Genomic DNA, 26,410 nt, shown 5'->3' on the forward strand with positions numbered 1-26,410 from the left:
TGTGCCTCAGAATTGTAGGAACTCAGCTTGGCAGACCTGGAACTACTTAAGTTATCACTTGGACTCTTGGTACTTGGTTGATAGATACCTGTTATGGTTGTCATGGCAGTAAAAAGAAATTAGAGACACACGGAGACACTTAGACATATATCAATGTGTAAGCTAAAAACAGAGGAAGTAAATAGCAACTTTGGGCTGCATGGTAAATGACAGGTCTCACTGCCACTGCAATCACACGTTCTCCCTCCTGCTGCTTGACAGTAGATGATTATAGTGGGGCAAAGAGTGTGCTCTTCTTACCTGTATGTTATTAAAAATACAAAGTATTAGTCCTTTGTCTTGCCTTATCCCCCCTCAGAAAGATCAAGATTTATGCATCTCACAGGGTAGAGAACAAATTGAGAAACAAATATTAGTGTCATTTGTCCCCAATCTCAGGTCTTTTTGCCTCTCTCTAAGACACAATGCTCTAACCTCCCCAGAAAAAAAACCAAACTTCCCTGATAGATGCCCAGTCTGAAAATCAAACTAAACTTTTATTTTTTACTATACTTAACCTCAAACCATAAAAACTATTAGACAAAAAATCCATATATTTCCAGTGCTAGGCTGTCATTCCAAGTCCTTTTATTTCATCAAGTATAGGTGCAGAATTCATGAGTTTTTCTAAGTCTGCAGATTCCAATTTAACAGGCCATTGACCATGATGATCATAGCTAAACAGTCATGTACTACACAGTTCTCAGCCAAGCTGTTTGCTTTAATTGAGCACTCTGTAGAGGGACATGTGCGACATACACAAAACAAGTGGGCTCATCATTCTCTGCAAGCTATTGTTAAAATGTATTCTCTTCAACAAGAGTGTTGGAAGTCTTTTAAAATGTCACAAAAAAATATAGCAAATAGTTGAAGCCCCCATATCACTGGTCATAATAAATGTGCAGGGGGAGAGACTAGGTTGCTTGACCTGTGCTTCTGGCTTCTTCTGACTTCTTTCCCATGCTGGTACATTTTAGTTCTGTGTTTCAAAACCATTGACTAACACAGCACTGAGTGTAGCCAAGTTAACATTTAAATTACATACCCATTTATAAACACTGTCCTCTGTTTAGCTGTTGTCTTGGATTTTCTGATCTTTACACAAACATCCTACTATTCTTAACTTATGAAAGAGTTGCCATTTCCTAAATTAATGGGCCCAGAGTGCAGGAGTTCAAATAACCCATCATCACACTGCTAGGTCCAGCTTCATTCAGGTCTGATGTTTTTGTGAATAAAAAGAAACCTGAGCTGGGAGTTGGTATATCCACTTCTCCATCTAAGTTCTCTCAGTGCTTTAGCCCCTAAAGAATAAGGCGTGTCTAGCTCTCAGACTCAATGGCTTTAATTTTGTCTTTATCATCAAGGTAAATATGTCACTGCTTTTGGTGTTCCTTTACATCCAGGTAACATTAACCAACTTGTAGAAAAGTTTTGTGGAGGTGAAGAGAAAAATCCTCACAACATAAAGGCAGGCACGTGGGGCCGTCTAATCTGGACTTAATCCTTTCTACCCAGGATTTGTCTCTAGTTAAATATAAATAATTATTCGATAGTGCCCACGTCTTGAGTTTTAAAATAGTATCTGACTCTTCTAGAGTAATCAAAAACAGGGTAGTAAGTGACAATAGAAGTGACTCTGTGTCATACTGAAGTCCACAGTAGAGATGCTGCTATATTCCTAATCTTCCTGTCTCATGTTTATGGTGTTTTGTTTTGTTTTGTTTTGTTTTGTTTTGTTTTGTTTTGTTTTGTTTTGTTTTGTTTTGAGACAGGATCTCACTGTGTAACCCTGGATATTGCTATGTTGACCAGGCTGGCCTTGAACTCACAGAGATCTATCTGCCTCTGCCTCCTGAGTTCTGGAATTTAAAGGCATGTGCTACCACATTGGCTAATATTGCTTTGCTTTGTATTTAAAAAAAAAAACAGTAAGAACTCCGTTTCCACACACTCCAAAGGATTCAGTACTACCAACTAACTTTAAACTAAGGTTTTGAAAGAGGGGAAAAAGGATTTTGAAGGGATGATATATACATGTTTGGCTGAACATAATTTTCAAGTAATTACGAATCAACTATTTTCTAAACTAACTTCTTCAGCTTACCATCAGAAACTGACACACAGGGAATTCTGATGGTTTGTTTGTTCAGTATATACATGTTTAAGAGTGTGAAGAATGAGCCATAAATTCACTCATGTGCCAAATGGCTCACCAGAATGCCCTTACCAGCAGCCAGAACTGGCATGTTAGCTGTTAGGATAAGAGTGTAGTAGTAATAATAATGCCTTTTATCCCATGTGAAATGACTTCTGAGTCACCTTGCCGTCCCAACAGCCATTTTTAATGAAGTAGCCAGTTGTAAATAACGTGACTAATTTTAAAATTCCATTCCATATGACATATCCTAGAAGCAGAACATTTCAGTCTCTTAAAACTACAATAATAAAGACGAATGTAAAGACGGTTATTGTTGCTAACAGCAGGAAGTAGTACCCTGTTAGCTTGTAAAACGTTATCCTAAGTGATTTACTGTTGATCATGTTGAGAAAGGCAGATGCAAAAGCCACACAGGACAGCATAGTTACATAATTCAGAACTGTCTTTGAAGGTGAATCTTCCAACAACTCTGAGAGAAATGGTAAAGCCACGTATCTTACACCATCCCCTACCTGAGAAGCTCTTGCTTCCTCTTTCATGAAATGGGAATCAAATGCAGAAGCCCAGCAACCAAGTCTAAAAAGATACTTTCCTTACTGTGCACTGGGGTAGTCAAAGCAAATACATGCATACCTATCTGTTGAGCATAGCTAGATAGGTTTGAAATATTCATTCCCTAACATTGCAAATATGTATAGAATGTTTCTATTGTATGAGGTACTCAGGATATGAAAATATAAGCCCTTGAGTTCAACAGGTTATATTGTAAATCAGAAGATACATATGTGACCATTTATGATACAGTGTAAAAATGTTTGAAATTACAAAGCATTCCAACCACAGGATGTGCTGTCTTAGTTAGCATTTCTGTTGCTGTGATAAATGCCAGGACCAAAAACCACTTGGGAAGGAAGTGGTTCATTTCATTTTATAGCTTATAGTTCATCATGAAGGGAAGCAGAGCATGAACCTGGAGGCAGGAATTGATGCAGGGACCATGAAGAAATGCTGCTTACTGACTTACTCATCATGAATTACTTAGCCTAGTTTCTTATAGCACTGGGGACTACTAGCCCAAGGGTGACGTTACCCACATCAAGTTGGTCCTCTGTATTAGTTAGGGTTTTATTTCTGTGAAGAGACACCATGACCACGTCAAATCTTATAAAGGAAAACATTTAGTTGGGGCTGGCTTACAATTCAGAGATTTAGCCCATTATTGTCAAGGCAGGAGGCATTGGATCATTGCTTGCAGACAAAGTACTGACAAGATAGCTAAGAGTTATACATCTAGATCCACAGGCAGCCAGAAAAGAATGCCACACTAGACCTGGCTTGAGCATCTGAGACCTCAAAGCCCATCTCCAGTGACACACTGTGTCCAACAAGGCCACACCTATTCCAATGAGGCTATACTTCCTAATAGTGCCCCTCACTATGAGCATATATGGGCCATTTTCTTTCACAACCCCACACCTGCCCACATCATTATAAAGAAAATACACCACAGGCTTGCTCACAGACCAATCTGATGGAGACATTTTCTTAGCTGAGGTTCTTTCTTCCAAAATGACTGTAGTCTGTGTCAAACTGACATAAAACTAGGCAGTACAGGTGGTGATGTGGAGGACAGGATGACTTTCAAATTGGAGCACAAGGAAAAAGTGTTGTGCCAAGACAGCTTCTAATCTGCCACTTCCAAACAAAGACAAGAGAAAGCCTCTTGAGTGCAGAGGGAATCGTACAGAACTAGTAATGAGATGACTTCGTCTATCTCTGGAGTTTGACATACAGTGGGGAGGAGAGACATCATGAATGACGACGGGTTTCAAATCCGGTACAAGGAAACTGAACTGGATTCCTTCCTGCTGCTCAGAGATTTTGAGCAGTGTGCCAGATGCGGATAGTGAGGTTGAATCATCCAACAGATTCCAGCAACAAATGTTCCTTGAGTACTCTCTGTCTGCCAGAATCATAAGAGGGAACAGTTTCATGTGGAAGAAATTCATCCAAATAAGTTGATTACAGTACCATGTAATAAGCATAATTATAATAGAAATCTTGCCTCATCCTTTGTGCCCGCCCCTGCCCCAGATAATGAACCACTTGGAGATTTTGAACCTTGAGTTGCTTGGATTTTGTGTTTTGTTTTGTTTTGTTTTGTTTTTTGTCAGAAGACAAATCGTGGGAGTCAAATCTCTCCTTCTACCATGTGAGGACTGGATAGCAAGCTCAGGTCATCAGGCTTGGCGAATAAGTAACTTTACCTGCTGCTTCCTCACACATTGAAGAGTTTTTTGCTTGTTTGGGGGCAGAAGGTTGCTTAAATTTCATGTACTTCTTTTTATGTGTATTGGTATTTTGCCTGCATGTATGTTTGTATACTATACCTGGAGTCCATAGAAGCCATAAGAGGACATTGGATCCCCTGTAACTGGTTACAGGGGATTATGAGCTACTATATGAATACTAGGAATTGTGCCCAGATCCTCTAAAAGTGCAGTTGGTGTTTTAAGCCAATGAACCATCTGTACACCCACCTCTCCCCCACTTAGTTTTAAATAGCAGTAGAATTACCATAGTGGGCTGAGGACATAGCACATTATTCAGGTCTTGAAGAAAGTATACTAGTAGAGTGATTTCCACTGATCTGCAGTAGAAACCTGCAGGATTTTTATTAATTAAATATTATCATCAGTTTAAATAAGTTTTGTAAATTGTATCATCTCTGTATATTCTCTTGGGCCACAAAAGCCCAGAGCATGCTGGGGACAAGGGAGAGCATGACCTGGGAACCAGCTTCTCACTTGTCCCATTCTTGCTTTTCAGGTGACAAAGACTGAGCGTCAGATTATGAAGCCACTATATGATCGGTACCGACTAGTCAAACAGATCCTGTCCCGGGCCAGCACTGTCCCCATCATGGTGAGTACACCCTTCTCTTTTTGTTGGCAGCCCCTGGTTATGCTACAAGCACTTGTCCTTGGTGGGTTTTAACTCCTGCTATAATGAACACATGAACAGAAAAGCAACTTGGGGAAGAAAAGTTTTATTTCACCTCGTAGTTTATACTATGTCTTGAAGAGAAGTTGGGAAAGGGACTCAAGGGAAGAACCTGGAGGCAGGAATTGGTACAGAGGCCATGGTGGAACATTGCTTATTGGCATGTTTTCCATGACTTACTTAGCCTGCTTTCTTATACAACCCAGGACCAGCTGCCCAAGGTTACTACTTCCCACAATGGGCTAGCCTCTCCCACATCAACCAAGAAAAAGTCTCACAGATATGCTCCAGGCCAATCTAATGAAGCATTTCCTCAATTGAGGCGCTCTCCTCTCAGGTGACTCTAAATTGTGTCAAATTGACAAAAATTCACCAGCCCAGGGCCTTAACCAGTACCATTTACCATTGTGGGTATAACCATCCCTTTCTATTGGAGGAGCCCCACTTATGCTAATAGGATCCTAACCTGCATTCTCATCAAAGATCAGGCTATGGTAGTTGCACCAGCCATTCATATCCATGCCCCAAGACTTGAGGAATGACTTAATCATATATACATTCCTCTAGCATACACAGAACCAACACCTAAAGCCATTCCTTAGAGACAGAGCTCAAGGCATAGGGATGGATTTTCCCTAGGCACTTCATTCCAAAAAGTACCTCTCTGGTGCTGTCTGTTTATAGTGTCTCCCTGCTCCCTAGGAAGTTGACCCAAGGAGGACCTTTATGTTGGAGGCTATAGTGGTAGAAAGGAAGAAGCAAGAAGTTGAGGAAGCTCGTGGTTGGGAAGCTGCCTAGTCATGACCCACATCCTGGGGTATAACTGTTGTTGGTTAGCATCTGAATTTCATCTTGTCAAAGGGAATAACAGTCTGTCTCTGGTTGTAGGCAGTATTTTAACACTGACAGAGCTCTACCTACAGCCCAACAATGTCCTCCTTAGACTAGATATAGTTAGGATGTTAGCCTGTTCATCTCTGAGAGAAGCATTAGCTGATTATCCCCCTCATCCTCTCTGCTGTCACAACCTTGATGTGATGTCACTCCTAGGACATTTGCTATTTAGCTGCTGCCCTTATCTAGGGCTTCACTAAATCGTAGGATTCATTCCTTCATTTTCAGGCCTAGTGTATGCTCCTTCATTTTTGATGCTCCTTTTAATAGTGAACTTATTTTTATGAATGAGAGACAATCCAGAAACTCTAGGCAGGTGTAATTAAAGAATGTTCCTCTTCTGCAAATTTCCTGCAGAACAGACTAATAAATAAAATGAGGTAATGTAAGGAATCATTGTCTTCCACCAGTTAGGAATACTCAGGGTTCCTAAATAGGGTGAATGCAGAACAGATTATAAATTCATTAACCTTTATATGTCTATTTGACCTTGAGCTACTTTCTTTTACTCATCACAGTTAGGTGGAGATGCTGGGCCTAGAGAGGATGTGGGAAAATCAGTGCTTTCCTCAGGAGATTCCTGAGTACTTGGTTTTAAAAGCTTGTGCTTTCTTTCTCTGTCTTCTGATATGTAGGTGTGGGCTTTGAAGGGAAAAAGAACTTTCACTGTGTTAGGTTTTTTGGGGAGCTTTTGATGGGAAATGATTATAAAATGCAGTTAAAATACCATAGTATTGATCAAAGTGACGGAGAGCTCTAAGGCAGGGAAAGGGGTTCATAACATAACCTATTTGTTAACACTTGTCACAGGGTTCCCCCTCCAGCAAACGGAGAAGCCCTTCACTGCAGCCGATTATCGAGGGCGAAACTGCTTCCTTCTTCAAGGAGATAAAGGTGAAGAGCATGGTGTTAACACCACCTCGCTAACCCCCTTGTCACCCTGCGTAACAGCCCTTGGGTGCCTGTTCTAGTAGTGTTTCATCCAAGGCAGTAGCTACCTGAGCCAACTGTGACTAGTCACACCCTATTCATTTTGTAGCCTTTCGGATTCCCTTCCATTCTCCTTTGTTGGTTTGTTCTTTCCTTCTCCTTTGATTGCAGAGACTTTTTTTGTTTCTCACCTAACCTTGGTTTTTGTTTTGTTTTGTTTTGTTTTGTTTTGTTTTGTTTTGTTTTAAATCATGGTTACTTTTTAGAACTTATTTGGAGCCAGAGAAAAGTTAAACCCAAAGTAGAAGAAAGTTTTAAGAGTCCCCACCTGTCATATTTCTGTGACATTCTAAGCTGATGGTGGTCATTTAGTCCCTATAGTTAGGAATGATTATCTCAGAAAAACCTATTGAGGATGATGAATTGAAGCTTCATTCTCTTGCCTGAGGTAAGGTAAACCACACTACAATACCCAATTTTAATGTATTAGACAGACTGTTCTTGATAATCACGTTACTAAATAGGATCTGAATTATGAGTACAATGCTGGAACATCCAGACTAGTGTGCTATATTATATTTTTTTAAATTACAGCTATTTTCTTACAATATGCTTTGATATCAATGAAAGGCAACAGGCTTTGTCCATCTGGTAGTTTTACAGATGAACTGAATGTTGATAATTGAAGAAATTTGGATAGTTTGTATATGAAAATTAGCATGCTTCTTTCAGCAGCATATAATGGACTTATTACCAGGTAAAAACATTCTCTTGAATACATGCAAGATGTGACACTTAATAATTGCCTCATTAAGTGAATGGTAGATATCCTAATGACGCTTTTCTTGGACGAGGACATTATACCCATTCCTATTCTTTAGCAATTTTTTTTTAAAGAAGATGTTTTTTTTTTCTGTGGCTGATTTCCCACTGGCTCATATCATGGTCAAAATTACAAGTAATTTTGCAGTAGTTCCATTGCTTTTGTAAACACTGCTGTCTTTTGGTTCATTTTGTTCTAATAGGACAGGGTTATTAACGTGCTCTTGATATGCACTGACACAGAAGTTCTAATACAATGCACAATTTCACGTGTTTAGAAATAAAAAGACCAAGTCTAAGAAGTTTCTTTAAAACTTATACTTTATTTTACTTACTTTTCCAAAGAAACCAGTTTGTATGAAATAGAGCTAGTTCGAGTTCTGAAGATTCTGAAGGACTTCAACCCAAAATAAGACCAGAGAATTTTGTACCTCCAAGAACTCTCCAAACACAGTGAAATAGGATTCTACTCTCAAGATTGAAACTTACAGAGCAGTGGGAGTGTGAGGCTGCATATTCCCTGAGCTGAGTGTCCAAAGCAACTAACATCTTAGCAGTTTCCTAAACAGCTTTCATAACAAAGTAGAATATAATTAATTGTATAGCATGTAATTTTAGAATGTATTAGTTTGATAAATGTAAAATAATCAGTGAAAACATTTTTGTAGCTACTATAGCCCATTACACACACACACACACACACACACACACACACACGCTTAGCTTTACCACCTGGAAGGCCAGGGAACACACATCTGGAAGGCCAGGGAACACACATCTGGCTCCTCCCCTTTATAGCTCGTCACATATTTATAGTCACGTGCTGTTTCCTCCTACCCTGCTTCTTGCTTAGAAACCTTTTCTCCAAGCTCCTACTGTTCCTCGTGGAACATGGGTTTCAGGTTCTTCTTCAGCTACTGGCTCTGCTGTAAATGCACAGGTCAGTTTATCTGTTTCTCTCTAGAGCTAGTTTTATCCTAGCTATGTTTTAGCCAGGACAGTAGACAAAGAGCCAGGCCTTACTTTAGTTGATGGCAGAGATCCTTTCAATTCTCCAAATCCTTGCCCATGTGACTGTCAATAGTCACATCCTATTCATCTTATAGCCTTGCCGATTCCCTTCCATTCTCCTTTCATTGGGCAGACTCTCAACCTTAGGCCGTTGGCATTAGCTCAGGATAACTGCTATGGGATGTTTCCTAGCACTCCTGGCTTCCACTCACCACTTACTGCCATCCCCTTTAGTTGTGATAGCCCCAAATGTCTCTAGATATTACAAATACCTATAATCACCCCATTGAGATCCACTATCCATCACACCCCTCTTTGTGATTTCCACTGTGCTGAGGGATCATGTCATCTCCTGATGCTTTTCTGTGGATTCCTTATTGGCTATCTATCCAATTTTTCCTTTTCTTAGCTTTCTTGTAGAGCCTTGAACTTTCCAACTCCTTTTTACACTGCTATCAAGCTATATGAAATAAGCTTAATATAGATTCATATTCCAGCAAACTAAATATCCTTTTCCACTCTGGGACTGGTGCATGTGGTGAATACACCCTTTATGTCATCATCTAAGGGACTAATAACATTAATTGGTGGCTTCAGGCAAAGAGCCTACTCTGAACTTTTCCTGTCAGTTTCATATCACCATTTTAGCATCATGGCTGAAGTTTTGATAGACACCTTTCCTTTTAATGGATCTGTTCACTTTGTTCTTTATCAGAATTCACATATAACATTAGTCTGATAAAAGAAAAAAACTGGTTTATGAAGGAACCAACACTGGCGCTTTCCCCACTGCTCATATCTTATCTGTGCATTATTTTGGAACTATACTCAGTATCTACCATTTTTGATCTTACTTCACATCTATGTTTGGTATTTCATTTTTCTCCCATGATTTTCCAAGGCCACTGAGAGTAGTTCTATTAGGTTCATCTGAAAAAAAAAATCTCAGTGCTTCAAACCCTCTCCAGAATGTAGTCAATAAGACTTTAGAGACTTTATTTATTTTTATCTTATGTATATGAGTGTTTACTGAAATGTATGTCTGTGCACAATGTATATACAGTGTCTTTGTAGGCCAGAAGAGGGCATAGGGTCCCTGGGGACTGGTTACAGTTGTTTAGGAGCTGCTATGTGGGTACTAGAAATCAAGCCTGGGTCCTCTGGAAGAGCAGCCAATGTTCTTGTTCACTGAGACATCTCTCCAGACCATAAGTGGAACTATTAGAAAATGAAATCATTCTTATTTGTAGCTTTCCTGGGTATCTTTTGCCAGCTGTAAAATGCCCATTCACAGATTTCTTTTAAATCTGAACTGCTATAAGGTTCATCAGGTATTTGTTGAGAAGGAGCAGTATACAGGTCCAAGCTCTTCCTGGGCTTTGAATTTGTTCTCCCTCATCTTCTTCATGCAAGGGAGAAGGAGGAGAGGCAGGCTAACAGTTGTTGCCTGCCAGCTGTGTCTCCCCAAGTTCCAGGTGTATGCTGTCTCAGTTAAGTTTTATAAAAATGGCATTGGTAGGAACTGTTACTTTCACTTATAAAAAGAAACTTTAAAATTCTTTACTTGAAAATCAACTTTTGTCTGAAGTTTTAAAGTAATTTAAATTGAGAAGAACACTGAAGCACTGTTTCTTTGGGCCAAGCAGAAATTAAAGATGGAAAGCAGTTGAGGTCGAAAGTGCCTCCTGGCTTGGTCCAGCTTTGCTTTCCTTACTTTGTCTTGGTGACATCATTTTAATAAAGGAGAAGAGAAACCATGTGAATCTGGTTAATTAGGTGCTTATAATGGAAGCATTCTCCAAAATATGCTCAGAGTCTTACTAGGGTTGCCTTGTGTCTCCAGGAACAAGAGGAGGGGTCAGAAGATGACAGCTCCACAAGGCCAGACTTTGCTGTCACTCTGAAAACGGACTGCAGTGCACATTGCTTTCTGGACCAACTTGAAGATGATGCTGATGGATTTATTTCACCAATGGATGACAAAATGCCATCAAAATGCAGCCAGGACTCAGGCCTTTCAAACCTCCACTCTGCTTCAATGTATGTTGTTTGGGCAGTGGCATTAAAGTGGTTTAGTTTAAATAACAGCATGAGGGTTAGTTTAGCCAAAAAGCTACAAGCGACTTACCTATGATATATAGAGAAAATAATGATTTAAACTAATGAAATATGCCTAGTAGCTAAAACAGAAGGTTAAGTAAGCTTGAGGCCAATCTGGGCTAGAGTGAATTTTAGGTCAGAGAAAAGCTATAGAGTACAGGGAATGGGGTAGGGTTGGGAGTGGTCAGGGGACAAGTGAGAAGGGGAGGGAGATGGAGAGAGGGAGATGAGGAAGGAAGAGAGGGGGAGGAGAGAAAGGGAGAGAAAAAGTGCCATGTGCTCATCAATTTTCTCATATATTTTAACCCAGATTATTTGAGGAAGCTTTGAGATCTTTCCTGAATACGCATGAGGTCTCTGAATGACACTGTGGCTCTGTTACCACAGCTCAGTTAAGCCTGAGTACAACCATCACTTTGCTCTTTCTGAGACATATATGACAAGGCACCCTGGGCTTCATAAAGACCTAATAATTCATAAGTAGCAAAATCCCCTAGGAACCCCTAGAGCCTCGGCAGTCAAGAGAAAGCACCCACAGTGACTTTTAAATTGCTTTGTTTTCTTTCTCCACAATTCCTATCAAATCACATGCTATTTACATGTAAAGCAACTTATTTATTTTTTCTTAATTTACCTTTCTTCTTAGACCTGAACTCTTGGAATACCTTCAGGAAATGAGAGAAGAAAAGAAAATGATTCGAAAGAAACTCCACGATTTTGAAGACAATTTTTTCAGACAAAATGGGAGGTATGTATGGTCTCCCTATTCCTCCTTTCCTTATTCCACATCCCCCACCCTCTGTTTCTATTCCATCTGTAGAGCACTTCCAAAATGTGATGTTTGCTACATTTTCCTTGTAGGTCCTCTGGTTTATGCCCAGAGACCCTCAGAGATTTTCAGTGAGACCATGCGATGTATAGATATATATTATAGACACAGATGATAAAGATAGCGATATAGATATCTAAGGAGACATTCTTCTCGTACAGTCTCCATGACCTACGTCGAGTCTGCTAATAGGCAAAACCAGCCGGTCACACTTAGTTCTCAGCTCCAGTGAGTAACCTGGAACTGAGTTTCAAATTGACAACATTGAGTTTCTTCTCAGGAAGCAAGAGGGAGAAAAATGATACTAGGGAATTTAATGACAGTTAAAAATCCAAAGTTGGACTGGGGATGTGGCTTTGTTTGTACAAAGTCCTGGGTTCACACACAGGCACTATAAAAACTAAAGCAACTAAGATGCTAGTGGCCAAGTCTGGATGAAAAGCGTGTGTGAGAAGCAATGATGACTACATCTGTCGAGCGGATACCTGGTTTTCTCCAGGGGGATTTAAGGTGTGATTGGACTGTCTGTTTACTAAATTTGCAGAAAAAGCCTTTGTCACAGAAGCCTCTTCATATCCTGTCTGGAGTTGAGGGACAGGACCAGGAGTAGATCTGTGCCTCTCATGTGGAATTAGGTTTTACCATCCTAAACTGGTTTTACATTAATCCAAATTAGATAAAGGGTGTGTAGTTTCTTTGGAGAATTTTCATGCCCTGGGGTGTGAAGAAATGCAAGGACTATAACAATTAACCTTGACATTGGGACTGTGTTATATCCCAGTTTAGTTGAAACATTACATAAATGTATTTTTTTTGGATTTCTGACTTGAATCTATTAAACAATTTCTAAAGATTTTTTTACACATTTGTACCTAAATGTGTATTTATATCTAAATATGTATTTAATACCTAAATTTGTATTTTATACTAAATGTGTTTGCATTTTCTCCAGCCACTCACCCACAGACTATTAAGAAAATTTGGCTAAGTATACAACAGAAATAATTCCTAAAATAATAGCAATACCAACATAAGAGTCAATTTAATATTAATTGTTAAGGTGTTAGTTTGATGTTTCTGTCCATACACCTTTCATTTTCACATTATTCTCACATTCTGTGCATAGAATTCTATATATTGTGGAGCGTGAAGAAGGCTTAAGAAAGTCTAAATTGTGTTGGTGCCACATTGATGAAAAGAAAAAAAAACAGGCTGTTTGTCTTGGGGTGGCTTAAACCAAGAGTGAGCCCAACTTTGAATTCCCCACTTCACAAGGGGAAGGCCCTTGTGAAGGCTTTGCTCTATGTTTGTTGAGTGGCCCAAAACATCTGGCATCAGAAGGGAACGCAGAATCACTGGTCTTAATTGACTTTTCATCAAAGTTTACTAGGGAAGAATTTAGTCTCTGAACCCTAATGACCCAGAATAACACTCAAATCCACAAACAAATGTTATTATACCCAACATTGATGCCAACATTTATAGTAGATACTTGTTTTTTTTAAGCTTCCTTTCAACTTACTGGCTGCTTTCAGTGTATGATTCTCACCACACACACACACACACACACTATTCTGAGTTGGCATGGAGAACACATAACTTAAGATGAAAGCTATGCTTTTAGCTTATTGTGTAAAAGCTGACTAAGTGGAAACTGTAAGGCACAGTTAGCTTAATGGCATAGTTTTCTTAAGGGGAAATTAAACTTAAGACAGGCTGAATTCACAGTAGGGAACCAGATTGAGAACAGAGTTTTAAACGCCCTCAGGCACAACATTAACTTGGTTGCAAATCTGGCCGGAAGTTCGGCTTGTGAAGGCTAGAGGCATTTTTAGAAATAGCTATTTTCACGATGAATGGTAGAAACCAACTAGTCATCACTCGAGTTGATGCAATGAGGGGCTAGTAACAACATAACATCTGTCTAGTGGAAACCTTGTTTTCTCCAGGGGGATTTAAGGTGTGATTGAATGAGAAGCTCCTCACAGGGCATGATTGGTGACTGGATGGCGATATTCTCCTTAGGCCTAGTTCCTGTCTTCTACTAAAGAGCTACTTAGAATCCTTTACCAAAGCAAGGCAGACAATCAAATCAGTTTCATTTGTTAATGAAACCTCCTGCTGTACCTCTTGCCCATTTTTTCCCCTCTGTTGTGAAGAGAAAAGGAAGCATGGTGTTGGAATGCTTACTGCATGTATTCCAGAGTGACTGCTAGTTTGGAGAGGTCATTCTTCCTGGATTGCCACTGCCAGCCCTGACTACATCATATATACAAGACTATAGACAGTAGCTCCTTGTGGTCAAGCTGTTGTGAGAGTTGTATTATATCATGACTATAAAGTACCGTGGACATCAAAGCAAGCTTTAAACTAATACTACCACATATAAGCTTGCATATAAAATTACCAAGCAAACTACAAATACTTACCACCATGTGACCATTTGCTACATTTCAAAAACAAGTATTTAAGTAGGAATATTAACTCTTCTTGAAATATCTGCAAATTGTGATTGCTGATTGGAAATGTAATTGGGTAAGCAGTGAAGACCACTTGCTGCCCTTGCGCGCAGGACTCGGGTCTGGTTCCCACATAGCAGCCCATAATCATCCATAATTCTAGTTGTAGGGAATCCAGCTTCCTCTCCTGGCCTCTGTGGGTACTAAGTATTCGGGGGGCGGGGGGGTAGGTGGGACTGCACTTGTACATATACGTATGCAGGCAAAACACTCACGCATATAAAACAAAAATCAATAAGCCTTAAAAAGAGATATTTAATGGTTCATTTGATAAGAGATATGAAAATAAGGAAATATTAAGAATTGTGTGGTTTAGTTTCATGTCATCTTGCTACAAGTTAGAGTCATTTGAGATAAGGGAACCTCAGATGAGAAAATGCCCCCACCAGACCTGTAAGCATTCCTGCATTTTCTTGATTGATTATTGGTATGGGAGGGTCCAGCCCAATATAGGCATACTGCCCCTGGGCTAGTGGTTCTGGGTGTTATAAGATACCAGCTGATCAAGCCAATAGGAGCAAGCTACTAAGTTCAATCCTCCATGGATGGCCTCTTCAGTTCCTGCCATTAGTCCCTACCCTGACTTCCTGTCATGACTGAAATAAAACCTTTCTTCTCCAAGTTGCTTATGGTCAGTGTTTTATCATATCAATAGAAATCCTAAGTAATCCCCAAGTAAGTCAAGTGTGAAGTATTTTTTGTTTATTCTGAATAAATTGTTACTTCGAGATCATACCTTGAAATCAATAGAAAATTCCTACATTTTTTAGTCATTTGTGATCTCTTGTTAGATCCTAGATAAAATTTATAGCCCTCAAGTTGCATGGTACCTCCAGAAAAGAGCCACTTTGCACTTGTCTGAATCCAGCCTTAAATACCAAGAGCCAATTATCAAAACTGATTTTAGATTGATAGAATATGTAGTTTCCAAATGATAATTCTAGATGCACAGTATTCTTTACAACAGGCAGAAAGTGATCTTCAGTGTCTCTTTTCTTTGTTTCCTGTAGAAATGTCCAGAAGGAAGACCGTACACCAATGGCTGAAGAATACAATGAATACAAGCACATAAAGGCAAAGCTACGCTTGCTGGAGGTACTCATCAGCAAAAGAGACGCTGATTCCAAATCCATGTGAAGGGCTGGTGGTGTGGATGACACTTCTCCCAGGAAAGAACACCTCTAGAAGGCAGCCTGGGAGCTGTATTTTCAAAGCAGGCAATCCCCTGCCTCTGACCAGTCAGGTTGTTTCCTGCTTCCATTGCCTGCCTTAGAAACTGCCTGCATGGAAGATGCCAGTGTGACCTGACTAGTGGGAGAGTCAAGACTCCTACACATACTGCAGTAGGACCTTCACTGACATGAGCAGCGATTAGACACACCATCAGACTCGGCAGATAACCTGCTGTTCTTCCCTGATAACTGAGAAACATGAGGCCATTTTAAAACTGTGACAGACACAAGCTCAGGACTTCCCTTTCAGAGCCTGCTTGTTGTGAAGGTCCATGCTTGCCCTGGACCCCACCACATGGTTGACCATGTGATGGCACATTATTTGCTGCCTTGGCCATTTCCCGAGCTGTACTTACTCACTCCTGCAAATCCATTTCCCTTTAGCTCTCAGGTAGATGGAGGCTGCATCCACTCAGTGGCAGGGCAGTCATTTCGTTGATTCAATCTCTCAGCTGACAGACTTTAAGTCCCTGCCGCATACCTATGTGCTCTGAGGACAGAGTGACTACAGTAGCTATGCAGATGCTATTTTAAAATCAGGTGACAGCTGAAGAGCCTGAAAACTCTTCACGACACTGACTGTACTTTCCAGTCTCAGACATTGATGCCGAACACAAAATGAGGCTGGTGTTCCTACGATAACCTGTTTGGGGCTCAATTTGTTGTTGCACTAGCCAAACAAAGGACTCTTGCTTCATTATAAGACTAGATATAGAATATTATGGGAGAGAGGGAGTCTGTATCAGTCTCCTAAACTTACCAGAGCATAATTTTTCTACGAAAGTAAATCTGCACTAAAATCCCTAGATGGATGGGTAAGAACTCAGTTCATTCTCAAGGCAGAATCTAGATCACACCGTTTTCAAGATGATACATAAACAAAATGGTGTGTGGCCAATTTTGATGCTGTGGGTTTTTTTTCCCCAAAGACTATGTCACAAATCTGTCTATATTAGACATTTTGGAGGGACCAGGAAGCGTAAGACAACCCCCCCAATCATTCATCTCTTCTGTGTGCCTGCTGTCACTCCTGTGATGTGTTCTTTCTTCTCATCTACCATGTCTGCCTGAAAAGTGCAGGCAGGCTTGCTTTTGCAGCTGTGTGACAGGCAGCCTTGCCTCTAGAAGACTGCACTGTAGGTTGGGCAGACAGCAGGGGGACCCTGTTCTGTTTAGTGAATCACCTTCTCCAAGGTACAGTGTTAGTGAGGAGAATGGAAAATCGTATCACCATTTGCAATGATAAAACAGGTTTGGGGGTCTCCTGTTAGATGATTTTCAGCGCCACTCCCTCACTGTGGCTCTGTCACCGGGAGGCTCTTTCAGTAACGGGTGGGGTGAGGTGGGTGGAGGAGTCCTTCAGTTTTGCTTTTACAAATAATCCCCTAGAAGCATGAGCTATGTGTTGAAAATACTTTTTATCCACACACTTAAAGACGATACATAATCCTACAAATTTCAATGTGCATAAAAATGTAGTTTGATATTCTTTGCTCTGCTGTTTACATTTGCTATGATTTCAAGGGGTTGTACTATGAATAAAATTCTGTAATGTAGGATGTTTTCTATCTTTGAGGCCTGAACATGAATCATTCACATGACCAAAAAAATGTATTTTTAAAAAGAAATCCACATCTAGTCTGTAATTTTTAAGTACTTAATCTCCTAAGGAAACTCGAATAACTCAAATCAGCACCAGTTAACTTTTAAAGCACATCTGCTTAAGAGCATTGTTTTGAAAAGAATACACTAGAGATTTCTTTTTTAAAGCTGCATACAAATGAGAAGCTATTAGGTGTTTGAAATTCATCGTTTGCACCAAAGGTAAATGAACAAAGATTTATTCATGACTCCCCATTCAGTTTTATGTGATCAATAAAGTACCAAGTTATTGGAAAATAAATCATGTATGGAATAACATGGTTTCCTTCATAATTTCTAACTTATTTTCCTCATAAAATGGAGCCCAAATGAAGGTGGGGGCTGTGTTTCTGCCCGGTCTTCTCGGAAGGCATGTTACTCAGCGTTTTCTAGCTCTGCAGGAAATGGGGGGAAATTGGTTTCCATGGCAACTGTCTCTGCAGCTCTTCGTCTCCTAGCACCAGAAGCAGCATCTTAATTGGCCTCACACAAACAGAATGCTGTAGACCAGGGATTCTCTTTGGACCCTCTTGGGAGTGTGCAACAAAAATACTGAGGATTATGTAAGAATCCGCTTGACTATGTGATCATTGGGTAGCAGGCGTATGTAGTGTTCAGAAATAATTGCTTTTATCATGTTCGGTCTGGAGTAGACATTGAAATAGATTTGTATATTATTCAGTATGTTGTTGTTATGACATTTAATTTTATCATTCAGGTCAGACTTTACTTTTTAAGACACGGTGGCCTGATGTTTCAGATAAAGGCCCACTTTGAAGTTTTACAAACATCTGTAGACATTTTAGCACAAGCTTTAGTGGTCTCTGTGCAAGATCAAGTCAGATCTCAAATCGCAGAGCTACGTTTTTGTTTGTTTTTTTTTTCTAGACTTCACTGTGAAACCTAGATTTCTTCTAGTTGGTTGCTAATTTTTAAAGCGTAACCCTACTTTCAGTCTAAAGATTAATATTCACAGCAGATCTGCTGTCAGCCACGGCTGGAGAGAGAGCAATTGCTGCTTTGTCTCATTCTGATGCAACACCTCCTGAAGGCTGGGTCTGCGCTCTGCACCTGACTTGTCTAGGCCAGGACCATTAGAACCAGTTCTTTCTGGTATCCTCAACACTGGCAGACTTAAAGCCCTGTGGGCTGACAAAACTGTGAGCAGGGTTGAGTCTGCAATTCTCTGTAAGGTAAAGACTCAGAGTGAAAGAATAAAATGGCTTCGATCCCCTTTAGAGTAGTCTGTCTGGGAGCTTCCTAGTTTTCAATAGAGAAAACTGGATGTAGCAGCTATCACAGACATTCAAGGAATGCCATTCATTCAAATTTGATTTTCAAAAGAGATTTAAACTTTAGTAAGATGATGTCAACAGTATGTGTACCACAGACTGCTGTGTGAAAAGCTAATTGTAGTCTAAATTCTGTTTTGCTTTCATGGATGTTTCTTCCCGGGACACTCACGTCCTCTGTGGCCCCACCCCACTCCCAGTGAGGCAGGTGGAGTCCCTGCTGAGATCAGTGCCCACTGATGTTTTTTCAATGTCCACTTGGTTAAAGCAGTAGGTAGGGACAAACTGTACCCTGAATGTTGAAGCCACTTAGGAGAATCTAGAATGTTTTAATTTCCTTCATTGATGTAATTTTGTTCAGTTGGCCCTAAAATACTTTAAAGAGAACACTGTCTCCAATTAAAAAAGAAAAAGAAACAATACTTATACAAAATATAAAGAAAACATATTTAAATTACCAATATCCTTAAAAAAGAGAATTTTAATTAAAATCATTATGTATATTTTTTACACATGACTACATCTTGTATTTAAAAAAATCATTTTTAACTGTAGAAGCTCTGAAGTTTGGGTCATTGTCATGTGACTCAGCTGCTGATGGGGTGTGACCTTTCCCTTCTTGTAGGATCTAGTGCTGGCTCACTTGGGTCTCCCCAAAGCCTCATGAGAATTAAGTTTCTGTTCTGTCTCCAGAGAAGGAGGGCACTGCAAGGAGAAGCAAATTATGCATATGTGGTAGTCAGTGCAGAAACACAAAAAGCAGGGGGTACTTTTACCACCTGCCTTTCGACTATTCATAACAGCTAAAGGGGTGCAGAAGCAAAGCAACTTCTCCTTAAGGAGAATTCTCTGTAGTTAAGTACATTTCCAAAGTCTATGAGGCCACCTTAGGTATATAGTTTAGGCATTTACTATTCTAAAATTAAAGAGAAACAATAAAAAGTTTGGAGACAATGCATTGCATCTGTGTGAACACTTCAGCTTTCTAAGTCTACCTGGCAGGCCACGTGCCACACAGCACCTGCTCCCAGAAGGGAAGTCTCAATTTTAGGCACAAGACTCTGTGCCCCAGTGGCTGAGGGGACATAGTCATCCATCAGTGGGAGGCACAGGAGTACTTCATACTGCTCACGTTGTACATACTCCAGGTGACTAAAATGATTTGGGTGGAAGGACATTGTCCTGCTGCTGAAATATGAGTAACTTTCGGGTACTGCAATATTTAGTTCCATTAGTCCAAAACTGAAGCCCACCACAAGTACTTTTGTTTTTCTTCAATGGGAGCCAAGTAATAAATTTGGAAATAAATGATAGGTGGTATTTAGTGAGCCTGTTTCCTTCAGTATTTTGAAGTTGCTTTGTGTGTGCATGTATGTGTTATATATGGTATACACATGTGAGTGTAAAAATGAAGGGTGCTAGAACAGGACAGGGTGCTGGAAGCTTCCTATCATTCTCCACTTTATTGCCTTCAGACAAGGTCTCTAGATGAACTACAAGGTCAACTGCCAGAGACTTTTTGAGATCTGCCTGCTGTTTCTCCACCCAGTGCTGGGGTCATAGAGATGCACAGCCATTCCTAGATGTTTACAGAAGATATGGAGATCCAAACTCAGATCCTCATGCTTTCAGAGCAAGCAGTGTACCCACAGAGCAGATGCTGGATCTTTTGAGGGAGCAAAAAGTTAAGTGAGCTCAAATCCACACAGGTCTACAGCTTTTGTCAAATGCTGGAAGCATTCCAATGTTCTCCTTGCCCTCTACCCTAGCCATGTAGTGCATGTGCTTCAAAAAGCTGGTGGCCTGAAGAGAATGTTGCAATGTGACCTACCTGCGGTGGGAGGGCTCACTGGGGAAGGGAAACAAGACCTAAGTGGCTTCATCATTGCCTCTCTGGAATGGATTCAGCATCTTGTAAGACAAAATTTACCAGTGTTATCTCTAAGCTATATCAGCTTGCCAAGGCTGAACTTACTCAGTAGAATCTTATACCCACTAAGCCAAATCAAAATTCCCTAGTGCATTTCAGAGTCCTGGCATGCAGACAGGGCGGATTTGGCAGGATCGGAGGTGCTGAAAGCTCGGTTCTCACTTTCCTCTCCAGCTACACGGCTTATTACCACGAAGGCAGCATGGCACAGCACACAACATGGTGAGAAACAGATCGCTTGGACCACTCAGATTCCCAGCAGAGACGATGTGTGTTAAAGTCATATGCTACCATGAATTCTGAAGTTCTCAAAAGCCATTCAAAAATATGCATCAATCTTTAGACCCTCCTTCTGGGCATGCAGCTTTGAGTACTACTTGGTAAGACATTTTGAGACACTGACATTTTTCTTTAACAGGTACTTCTGAAGCATTGACAGTCACTGTGTATGGTAGGAACAGTGAGGGAAGGGAGAACGGCAGCAGGCAAAAGAGTCCTCCTCACATCAGAACAAACATGTGGCTGGGCTACTGGGATGCCACCTCAGTAAAGGCTCTGGGATGAGTGCTGTAGCTCAGAAAGGGCTTCAGGATTCAGGGTCTCAGGACAGGCCTTACATTAATGCTTGTTTTCTGTCATGCTGCTTGTCCAGCCTTCAGGAGGCTGAAGGCTGCATGTCCTGGATCTATAGAAATGAACAGTTCTACAACTCATCCAATCTCCCAAGTAACAAGAAACAACCCACTTGACAACACCCAGAGACAGAATGCCTACACATGCTTCAAGGCCCCACTGCATGATCTGGGTAGAGTATTTATCCTCCTAGAGCCTCTGGTTCATTGGATGAAAAGTGCTAATGATTGCATTACTTGCTTTATAGGTTGTCGTGGGCTCTGTGTTGCGTCAGCATTGAAATAAAGTGTTTTTGTAGTCCAGCAACACGTTCTGAAGTCTTTCAGAACAGGCATTGCATTGTACTTCCCAAGATTATTCGCCATCCCACTTCTGATCGATAACCCTCTCCTTTCTTGTTTGTATATGTTAGAAACATAATATGACTCCAACACTCTAAATGGAAGAATGTGGTTAATTAAATGTTTGTGTGTGGTGTGTGTGTCTTATCTATGTGTGCTTGTGACGAATATGTATATTTGTGTATATGAATATGTGTGTTGTATGTATGTGTGTGGGTATACATGTGTGTGTTGTACATGTAGACTGTACATGTTTCTATTGTGTACATGTGGGTACGTGTGTGTGTGTGTGTGTGCGCGCGTGTGTGTAAGCCAGAGGTCCACCTCAGGATGTGAAGATGAATAAGATTTTATGGAAACAGTTAACCAGTGCTGTTGGGGGAAAAGCCATACCATGGCTAACACTATTCTCAAACAGCCTGGCTGCTGTCTCACATCAACAGAATGAACTGAGATGGTCACTGAGATCAATGTGGAAACAAATATGTGAGGCCAGTGGAGTAAAGGTAAGAAGTAATCTTGAATGGATTTCTGGATGACTTAGATGCCCTCAATTTTATTTCAGGGTGTATTTTTAAACTAAAGGCTAACTGAACCCTAAGGAGGGGTGGTTTGCTATAATTGCCAATCTGCTAAGGAGCATCCCAAATTCCACAGCATGTGGCCATGGCTGAGTAGTCCTCCACTATTTCACCATAAAGGAAGAGAGAGCTGATGACCATGCCTGCCTGAGGCCAGCACCAGGCAGCTTTCAGATTCAAATTATTCCACAATCTTGTCCCTTCTCATCTCTAACATTACCTCAGAAATCAGGTCTCTACTCTGAATACTCCAATAGTGACTTGAACTTGAGAGTCCTTCAATTAAGGGACAAAGGTCAAGAGATCTATTTTTAACAAGCAGCTTTGGTAGTGTCCTGCCAGCCCTGTAGGACCTGCAGCCAGAACCTACTTGGCCCTGGCTGTTGGCTTTCATCCTAGAGATCACGGGCCTCTCAGGAGCCAATAGGGAACAGGCTTATTTACAAATCTGCTTTTGCTATCTTTCTCCTAATCTGAAAGAAAAGGGGACCACAAAAGACCAGTCTGGTTATTAGTGTCTGGCTCCATTTTAATTCTTACTTAAGTTTGTCAGGAAGTTTAACACCAGTGGGAACTGAATCCATAATTATCATAAATTGCACCTAACTCTCATGGGATTAGACTAAGGAAAATCAGCTTTCAAAAGATCTGAAGAGCATGTGATTCTGCACCCTGCCAAGCACCCAGTCACTCTGTTAGGAAAGAAAAAGAAGCTGACATCTGAGTTACCTTTACTTGTGCTACAGTAAGTGTACACATCCCATTATTCTGGAAAGAGACAAAGTGCTAGTGGGAAAGCCTGCATGGACACGTCTGGGAAGAGACAAGTCCTCATCCCATACGGCATAGGCTGGGAAAGATGAGGCCTCAGTCCACACAGACATGGAGGAGTGAGAAGAGAGACAAGGCCTCAGCCCACACCAGCACTAGCACTTTGACCAGCACCTGTTGTACTACAGGATCTGGTATCTTCCTCCACAAGGAAAGTTGGTTAGATGCTAGAAGTGACAAGCTGTCCATCCACATCCCACCAGCAGACCAAAACCAGAGGGATCAATGTCTGTATATTCTTTATAGAGCTCTGCTCTTGCAGGGTTTAATAATTTTTATTTTCTAAGAACTTAGAATGGAGAGACTCAATGGTGTATCCTGTGTCACTTACAACTCAACCCTGGTCACTTTAAGCTAAAGGAGAATCTTTACTTTTTCTAAAGATACAGGGACCTGTTCTTTCATCCCTTTCAACAAAATAACAGAAGCAAAGACATGCTGTTCAATAATAACTCAATATCAATTATCTCCACTCCTCAATACAGAGACACAGACAGACTGAATCAGAAAACAGGATCAATCTCTTCACTGCCTCCCTCCAAGAAACACAGCTCAAGACCAGTGATATGACAGACACCACCTCAGGGACAAGGGATTAAAAAAACAGACTATTCTACTGTCTGAAGAGACTTCAAACAACAGTTAACCAGAAGAGATAAGGAAAAATATTTTACAGTCATTAAAGGAAAAATCACCAGACAAGATCCTACAATTGTAAACATGAGAGATGCACTGTACTAACTAGTTTTGTGTCAACTTGACACAACCTAGACTCAGCAGAGAGGATGGAGACTTAGTTGAGAAAATGTCTTCCTAAGATCTTTTTCACCAAATTGTTTTTGGTCATGTTTTCACCACAGCCATAGAAACCGTAACTAAGACATCCTCTAAACAGAGGAGCATCCAATCGCATTCAAAGGACATGTTTAGATTTAAAACAGTAGGTTGACTCCAGCTCAGTGACAGAGGGTGACTCCAATACTCATCCCTGCCAACGGACAGATCATGGGGGGGGGGAGAACAACATGCAAGAAACTCTAGGGTTAAATGATATCATAAAGCAAGTGACATTTACAGAACAGACATTTTCAGACCAATACACCTAAACACTAAAATTGTGCTTTCTCTTCATCAGACCATGGAATTTTCTCCAAAACTGATTATACATTAGGTCACAAGTCAAATCAGAACAAATCTGGAAACTGTAAATAACAACCTGCATTTGATCTGACCACAATGGAATAAAGAGGAATATGAACAACAGAAAACAGCAGAATGTACATACACTCGTGGGACTTAACAACACATTACTAAATGAAAATAGGGTCAAGGGAGAAGTAGAGAAGGAGACTAAACATTTCCTAGAATTAAGTGAAAATGAAATGACAACAGACTGAAATAGATGGCAAGAGATCATCAAAATCAGGGCTGAAATTAATAAAAGGGAAATGAGAAAAATAATGCAAATAATGAGTAAGAAATGGTTCTTTGAAAAGGTTCACAAGATTGACAAACCTCAGGCAAATTAACTAAATGAATAAGATCAGAGATGAAATGGGATACACTACAGCAGATACTGAAGAAACTTGGGAAATCAGAAGGCCATCCATTAAAAACTGATGTTCCACTAAACTGAAAAATCTAAGAGAAATGGATGAATTTTTAAATATACATAACATACCAAAATTAAATTAAGAGGAAGTACATCATTTAAACAGATTTATAACTACCAGTGAGAAACAATAATTAAAAAAACATTCAACTGAAGAAAACAAACAAACAAACAAACAAACAAACAAACCAGGACTACATAGATCCAGTACTGAAGCCTACTAGCCCTTCAGAGAGGAACAACAATACTTCTCAAATTATTCTATAATAGAAAGAGAAGGAATATTGTCAAATTCTTTACATGATGCCAGAATCAGACAAAGTTAAAAAATTAAAAGAAAGAAAATACTGCCATCATCTCAGGTGAATACACACACACACACACACAAACACACACACACACACACACCTTAATAAAATACTTGCAAACTGAGTTCAAGACCAAACAAGATTTTCCACAATGATTATGTCAGCCTTATGCCTCCAGAGATGCAGGGGTGGTTCAATATCTGTAAATCTGCAACTAAATCCACCACATAAACATATTCAGACAGAAAAAAGAAACAATTATCTCATTAGATGTAGAAAAAGCTTTTGACAAAATATGATATTCTATCATGATAAAAGTCCCAGATAGATTACGGAAATGATGAAAGTCTCAGATAGAATACCTCAATATAATGTGAAAATACACAGCAAGTTTATAGCCAATATCATGGTAAGTGGAGAAAAATTCAAAAGCATTTCCACTAAATTAAGGACTAAGTCAAGGATGTTCACTCTCTCTATTTCTATTCAACATAATAAAAGTCTTAGATCAATAAGACAATAGAAGACAATTCAAACAAAAGAGAAAGAAGTCCAAGTATCCTTATTTGTAGATAATATGAGTCTATATTTAAAAGACCTTAAAATCTCCAACAGAAAACTTCTACAGACACAAAGTAGCACAATACAAAATGAACAGGCAGAACTCAGTAGCCTTACTATATTTAAACAATAAACAATATCTTCAAAAAGTAACTTGGATACTAAGGAACAGAAAGACTTATATAATAAAAATACTTCGTAACACTGAAAAAAGAAATTGAAGAAGATACCCGTATGGATTAGTAGGTAAAACAGTCCCAAACAATAAAAGAGCGGTTGGAGTTATCATCATCTGGTGTTAGGTTATATTTTGGAGGCATACTAATAAGCACAGCATGGTACTGTCTTAAAAAGACAAAATACATTCATCAGTGGACAAGACCTGAGGGTGAAGAAATAGAAGCCAAAACTAACACTAGAGAAAACACAGCCTCTACACTTTGTTCTGGTCAAGCTAGACAGCTGTAAGTAGGAGAATGACACTAGATTATTACCTAGCTCACATTAAATGCATCAAGGACCTCAAAAAAAGACATGACATCCTGAATCTGATGAATAAGAAATGGAATACACTTGAACTCATTGGCATAGGGAGTGACTTTCTGAATAAGAGCAAAGAAGTGCAGGCATTAAGACCAACACTGACAAATAGGACCTCATGAAACTAACAAGCATCTTTATAGCAAAGAATACCATTCCTCAAATGAAGATGCAAACTACAGAATGAGAAAGACTTCTACTAGGTATGTCTGCTACAGACAGAGGACGAGAGCTAGACTACACAGAGAACTAAAAACAAAACAAACAAAATACCTAGACATCAAGAAAAAAATCCAATTTAGAAATAGGGCATGGACCTAAACATAGGGCTCTCAAATCTTAAAATACAAATGGCTGAGAAACTTTTTTAAATGTTTAATATCCTTAGCTATCAGGGAAATGCAAATTAAAACTATTTTGAGATTTTATCTTATTTTAGCCAGAATTGACACGTTAAAAACAAAACAACAACAACAAATTCTATTATGGATGTGGGGAAAGAGGAGCACTAACTCATAGTTGGTAGGAGTGCAAACTGGTGCAGGTGTATGGAGAGAGAGAGAGAGAGAGAGAGAGAGAGAGAGAGAGAGAGAGAGAGAG

General features: G+C 39.9%; 1 protein-coding gene across 1 annotated transcript in view; it reads left to right on the top strand.

The window, feature by feature from the left end:
- The window catches only part of Fam13a (family with sequence similarity 13 member A), a 91,874-nt gene extending 74,416 nt beyond the window's left edge, over positions 1–17,458 (top strand). Inside the window, exons 14-18 of the mRNA XM_028789409.1 lie at positions 5,030–5,125; positions 6,908–6,991; positions 10,704–10,900; positions 11,607–11,708; positions 15,319–17,458. Coding sequence (XP_028645242.1) covers positions 5,030–5,125; positions 6,908–6,991; positions 10,704–10,900; positions 11,607–11,708; positions 15,319–15,445 — 606 coding nt within the window. The 3' untranslated portion in view covers positions 15,446–17,458. The remainder of the gene's footprint in view (positions 1–5,029; positions 5,126–6,907; positions 6,992–10,703; positions 10,901–11,606; positions 11,709–15,318) is intronic.
- Positions 17,459–26,410: the final 8,952 nt, after the last annotated feature.

The sequence above is a fragment of the Grammomys surdaster genome, unplaced genomic scaffold, assembly GCF_004785775.1.
Source record: "Grammomys surdaster isolate TR1022 unplaced genomic scaffold, NIH_TR_1.0 125832, whole genome shotgun sequence".
NCBI lineage: Eukaryota > Metazoa > Chordata > Mammalia > Rodentia > Muridae > Grammomys > Grammomys surdaster.